This window comes from Drosophila virilis, chromosome X (assembly GCF_030788295.1).
Source record: "Drosophila virilis strain 15010-1051.87 chromosome X, Dvir_AGI_RSII-ME, whole genome shotgun sequence".
Lineage (NCBI taxonomy): Eukaryota > Metazoa > Arthropoda > Insecta > Diptera > Drosophilidae > Drosophila > Drosophila virilis.
Window position 1 is genome coordinate 25,626,849 of NC_091543.1, and position 6,109 is coordinate 25,632,957.

General features: G+C 41.6%; 1 protein-coding gene and 1 long non-coding RNA gene across 2 annotated transcripts; one reads left to right on the top strand and one right to left on the bottom strand.

Moving 5' to 3' along the window:
* Positions 1–354: 354 nt before the first annotated feature.
* Positions 355–3,264, bottom strand: LOC6631898 (uncharacterized). Its single transcript, XM_002055174.4, has 3 exons — positions 1,351–3,264; positions 1,120–1,290; positions 355–1,054 (listed from the first exon to the last, which is right to left on the bottom strand). The coding sequence occupies exons 1-3, from the start codon at positions 2,372–2,374 to the stop codon at positions 552–554; spliced, it is 1,698 nt and encodes a 565-aa protein (XP_002055210.1). The 5' UTR covers positions 2,375–3,264; the 3' UTR covers positions 355–551.
* A 473-nt stretch (positions 3,265–3,737) lies between these two features.
* On the top strand, positions 3,738–6,103 carry LOC138911407 (uncharacterized). Its single transcript, XR_011417021.1, has 3 exons — positions 3,738–4,472; positions 4,535–5,113; positions 6,067–6,103. It is a non-coding gene; the product is annotated as an uncharacterized lncRNA (long non-coding RNA).
* The last annotated feature ends 6 nt before the right edge of the window (positions 6,104–6,109 follow it).

The window sequence follows — 6,109 nt, forward strand, 5'->3', positions numbered from 1 at the left end:
TAATACATTAACACCCGACTAGCTGAAACCTTGCAGCCAGCGCCGAGCTGTCGTTTGAAAAATTCAAGCTTTCTTTTCAACTCAAATATACCAAAGCACACATAGACACACTTATACATAGAAGCCATGCTTCTTCCTTCCTTTTTCCTTTTACTTGGGGGAGTGCATTCTTGGCTAGCTTCGGTCTTTATAGTCTGACCTATGTGATATGAAAATTAAGAAATATTTCTACTTTTATACAAACTATAACTATAATTCTATAATATACTATATTTCGCGAGTTTCCAAATTTCAAGCACATCGCCAGCTCTGATGTTAACTTCTGCCTGACACACACTTTTAGCTAGCCTCTAATAACGTTATCAAAAGTTTGCTTATTTTATTTTGTATTTATATATAAGCTGGTTAAAACTAAGATTCATTTTCATCAATCAATTGCTATCTTCAGAATAGTTATACAAAAAAAAAAAAAAAGTTTGAAATTTAATTTTGCCCAAAATGAAGTAAGTCAAAATTATTTCTCATCCAACCTTTTATCCAGAATTCGAGTTCTAGTTGAACTCACTAGTAGAGGATTGCTTAAGAGTTTTCAGATCATTGTAAGCATCGGCCACATAATTTGTCACAGTGTAGTCGGCCGTCGGATCCGCTGTGCCCGTTGAGCCTGTCAAAAACTGGAAGGGATCAGCAGGCGTGAAGATAATAGGCTCAGTCTTTAATTCGTTTGGGTAAATGTTCTGCTCGCCGCCAGTCGATTGCATTTTAGTGAATGTTTCCGCCTGGCTAGCTTTAGCCTGATCTTCCATCAGCATTATTTTGTCCATATGCTGGCCCTGATCATGATCCATGGCTTCATCCTTGGCTTGATTGCGACGCAACAGCTCCCAATAGGAGACATTCGGCTGAAATAAGGGCTGATACTTGGGCGGCACCAGCACCTTGGTAGCCTTGGGAATCAGCTTGGTCACTGGACGCACGTAGTAGCCATCTCCGGTGGTACCGTTGGTAACTCTAAGCTGGGCCAGGCGACTTGTTAAATGGGTATCATGCTTGGCTGTGAATACATATGAAATTGTATATTTGATTCGATGTTCGAGATTCCATCTGCGTGTGCCTCACCTATGAAATGCTGCTGCTCGCGCAGCTCACGCTCTGGCATCTCCATGGGCATTGGTGTTGGATAGTCCGTGTGTGGCCCAATCTTTACTTGATCACCCATCAGCTTGCGGGCGCGACTGGACACGGAACGTTTGCCTGTCACCACATGCTCAAACCCTGGCGGCGGAGGCGCTACCATGGCACCGTGTTGAAATTAGGAGATTTCGGGAGACAATCAAATTGAATACTCACGTATGGGATTGCTGGGATCCAGCTGGCTACGATTGCGATCCAATGGTTCCCACACCTGCCGGGACTCGCACACTGGCTGCCACTGCGTCATATCGTATTGGGAATGGGACAAAGTGACCTGGCAACGGGAACGGGCACGTGGCGAAACACACGCAAGTCGCCCCTGCTGGTTATCCCCATCATGGGCTTCATTGTTTTGTTGATCCAGCGGTACAGATTCCTCATGAATATCCGGCATCGTTGGTCTGTAGTGCTGCTGCTCCCAGTTGAAAGCGACTGTCTGGGGCTGACCTGGCTGCAGAAGCGGCTTCTGTTCGATGCTCAGAGGCGCCGGCATACGCATCGGTGTATAGAATGTGGACAGCATGCGCTTCTCCGGTTGCATTAGGTTACCGTAGCCAGCTATCAGTGGCTTCATCATGGGTCTTGGACCACGCGGCTGCCAGTTCATCGGCGCTGGGCAGCGCGGATGCACCTGGCCCGAACTCGAGCCGTAGGGACAGGCGGTGCGAGTCCGGAATTCGTTATGATGGCGACGTGGCCGATAGGTGCCACCCTGACTGCTGGATCTGTGATGGTGTCGATGGTCAGGAAATGGCGTTGGTTGACGTGGCCACACGCTCCGAAAGGGTCGGCGGAAATCATTGGACGTTGGAATTCGATTCGGTGAGCTGTGCGCAGCTCTTGGCGTTGACGTTGGCATTGGAGGCTTCAATGGTGCCGGCTTCGGTGACGTATTGCCCACCACCTGCTCGGTGTTCTGCGCCAAGGCTGTTGTCGGAATGGATGTTGGCGGGATAGCCGGCGTTGTCTTAAGCGTCACCGTCGGCGATAGCGTTGTTAAAGGTGTTGCCGTTGCCGTTGCCGTTTCCGTTGCCGCTGCCGTTGTCTTTACCTTTACCGTTGGCATTCGTGGCATCGGTTTCGGAGGCCCAGGTCTTACATTGTTCGGCAACCGCAGCGGCTCGTCGATAATCCCAGTGGCCACCACAGATGCCCAGGAAGTTGAACGCCTTGATGACATGGCAAAAGGATAAATGGCTTACCTCTTCGCCGTGACAAATACCATTAAGTTGCTTGACAAACGGTTCGCTCCCTAGTGACCCGACCACTAGTCTTTGGCTATTAATAGATCCCTGAGCTGTGTATCGGGTCAATTGATTTGCACAAAGCTGTGGCAAACTATGTTCGAAATGTACAAAAGAAATAATGAGGCGTTTGACAGGAATTTCAAGGCCTGATATTCAAATGTCACTCGCAAAGTCTACCTATTATTCCGTCTTTGGTCCCAGAATAGAGCCAAACTCTGTTAGAAATGTGACTTAAGATTCGATAAACATAAAACAGGTCTTATTTTTGTTTTCAGAGCTTTAAATAATAGGAAGTGTGTTCATTGATTTAAAGTCAAGATTTTAAAATTTAATCTTAAACAGAATAGTTAACTTAAAAAAAAAACCCCTTTTTTAGACTCATAAAGTTTTTATACTTTCCTTGGAGCTTTACCTCGTAGAGCTTTTAGCCCAGTGTATGCTTAATAGCAAACGAGCTTACGTAAAAGTGAAGTTAATAATTTAAACCATTTAAAACACGTTACGTCGAATGTTGTAGCGCCATCTATTGTAATAATTGACCAAGCTTACCAACAAGATCCTTGTATTCTTAATAGCAAAGGAGCTTAAATTAAGCAAAAGTCTAATTAACTTAAATAGTTAAAAAGTTTTACGTCGAATGTTGTAGCGTCATCTATTGTAATTATTGACTAAACTTACCAGCAAGATCCCTGTACTCTTAAGAGAAAGAGCAAACATTAAGCAAAAGCTGTTAACAACAATCGCCCATAAACTTAACACCGAATGTTGCAGCGCCATCTAGTGTTGCAAACACAAAAAAGTCTTTTTTCTACGTTCCTTCCATCCGCGCGCGTGCTGTTCCAGCTGTTGTGCTTTATATGTATGTGTGCCCTGCATGTTTGCATGTGTGTGCATTTGTACGCATTCATTTAATTTGTGGGTTATTATTATATGCTAATAATCGTGCGTACACCAAAAATACATATAGTTCAAAACACATTAAAATGCACATAATTTGAAGTAACAAAATGGTACAATTGTTCCATGTAAGGTACATATGTATGTATGTATGTGTGGTAATGTCCACAATGGAAGGCAATTGCGCTAGCCAGCCCAGCAACTTTTGCAACATTTTGCATTAGAAACAACAAACAAGAGACACGACTCGAAAATGAAAATAATAGACAACAAGTTTAAGCCTTATTGTTCCACTTTTTCTTGGGCCACAATCTATGATCTAAACTATTGCACCACACCACTTTGTCACTTATGAGCACTGCTGACTGAGAATCGCACATAGTTTCCTGTGTCATCGATATCTTGCACAAGGTTCTAGGCGATCAGCGATTAATACCGATATATCGTGATATCGTGTTCGTAAAAACAGCTGAGAACACACCGATATTCAATCTCTGTGCAACCCTGACTTAACCATGTGGGCGAACTCCCGCTATTTTTTAACATGAAATTGTTTGTGCCGTGGTCTACTTTATTAATTTTGCCTTCTAATCGCGTTTATATTGAGTAATAATATGATAGAACTGCGCGTAACGTTTATTAAAGGTCGTTAACAAGTGCAGCCGTTAAACCTCGATAAGTTGCATCGCCTTAATGTGCGTACAACTCTTTTTATTACTCCCTGTGGTGCTGCCGGCCAGAAGCGACTACCTGTGCGCTGTTCTCGTGGACTGTGTTTCTATTGAGCCACCAATCACAGTATATGGATAATGTAGAGGAAAAGGCTATCGCTATATTTGCGTACACTGAGGGTTTTTGAAGCATGTGAAACTGCAGCAACTCCAGTGCACAGCTATTTAGCAACTGTCCGATTGATGGCAGCCAAGCTTATCTGGTGCTCTGCTGTGCGCCTTTTCAAATAGCAAATCAATATCGCTGGTCAAGGAGAGTCTGGCCAAGCTGCAGAAATCGGCAAGTCTTGAGGTGTTTCAGTACTGCAGAAACATTGAACGGAATCGCTTAAAAAGGTGATCAAAGGGATTAAAAGGCGTCTGATCAATGATTATATGCTTCTCGCCAACACATATGATATGTGTAAGCAACAACTATCTTGCATTTTAACACATACACTTTGATAACTTTTTTCATCCTTACAGGCAGTTTAAAGCCGATGATCTTAGCAACAAACTGATCAACTGCCCTGTCTATGGGTGAACCATGAGCTGCTTCGCGCTCAATACAATTGACGAGCAACATTTGCCATCTCTTTGTGGTGTCGTTAAACCCGACAATGGTTCTCATGAAACCCAGTGGCTCATGACGATTGTTCTCATGAAACCCAGTGGCTCATGTTCAATATGTAAATATATGACATTTTCAGCAATGATTGGTCCTATATGCGCAATCTGAGAACGCAGGCAGCATATAGGCGTCGTTGCCTAGCCCTAAAAATGTGATAGTATGCCACTTTTCTGGCTATTGTCAACCACGTGCTATATATTGGTGCAAAAGGCTGTCGGCGGTAACGCCACATTGTGACCACCACGTCCTGGTGGCCATTGACAGTTGCATCCATGCGTGTGCTGGCTGTAAGAAAACGCTGAGGGAGTAATGCATGGTTTTACGAGCAATATGTGGAACATGGAGAAATATAAATTATAACGAATTCAGTTTCTAAAATTCAAATCAATTTGGAAATAGGATCAACGCATGTTCGTGGCATTATTCTATCAAAGGTATGTGTTTCAATTTGGTTATCATTGAATACGATTTTTGTTAATTCATACGGCCAATACGATATTTCTTTTGGATTGAATTTTAACTTTGCCGAAATTCGCGCTACTATGTGGAAAATGGGTGGGCTTGGGTTAAGGTTTCCTCTAAAGTCGATAAGTCGGACGAAACTTTCAAAAAATTTCACAACCAATAGTGGAAATTGGGCTCTGCCTTGTGCGTTATGAAGACAGTCTTGTGTTGTAGAGTATTTATATTAAAATATATATATATACATATAACTATGATAAGCATTGATTAAATATGGTAACAACTGATTAATCAGCTCCTTAATTCGATCAAACCATGCCCACAATCCATATGAAACACATTAGGCATTGTTGTACATATTTAATACTAATTTTATTCAATTTAAAATTACTTTTATGCTTTTTTTTTTTTTTGTGTACCATCAATGTTTTCGTTCGTATGTAATTTATTCATGTGTGTGTATTTGGGTAAAGATGTGAGTGTGGTTGTGTGTGCGTGTGTGTGTGTGTTACACTCAAAGCGATCTGCTGCGCGTTGAACATAGAGCATTGAGCCTAGTGAATGAGTGGGTGTGTGTATTCGTGTTTGAACGAAAGTTGTTCGCGCTCGGAAAGAATTTGGTATCTAAAATGCGACAATAATTTAAAAATTGCTTACAACATTTGTTGGGTCATAGCTCCGCAAAATTCATTTTCGTTCGTTTTCATTTTGTTTGTTGAGTTGATATTATTATAAATATTTGTTGTATCATTTTGTAATTATGTATTTACTTCTAGTTAATGGTTATGGGAAAATGTATATTAAATGCATGTAAATTTCGCTTAATGCTTCCATTTTGTTTTTGTATATATATGTATATATATATATATATATTTATATGTTTGTATTGATTTATTTCAATTTTTTTTTTGTTTTTTTTTTTTAGTTTTACTTACTGAAATCTTTACTTATACACGCATATGCAAGTA

Bases quoted from the DNA above. Each gene is read 5' to 3' on its own strand.
- LOC6631898 (XM_002055174.4), bottom strand. From the start codon at position 2,374: ATGTCATCAAGGCGTTCAACTTCCTGGGCATCTGTGGTGGCCACTGGG. The intron at 1,291-1,350 runs GTGAGTATTCAA...GTGCCATGGTAG, and splicing joins GGATCCCAGCAATCCCATAC to CGCCTCCGCCGCCAGGGTTT. The intron at 1,055-1,119 runs GTGAGGCACACG...ATGTATTCACAG, and splicing joins CGAGCAGCAGCATTTCATAG to CCAAGCATGATACCCATTTA.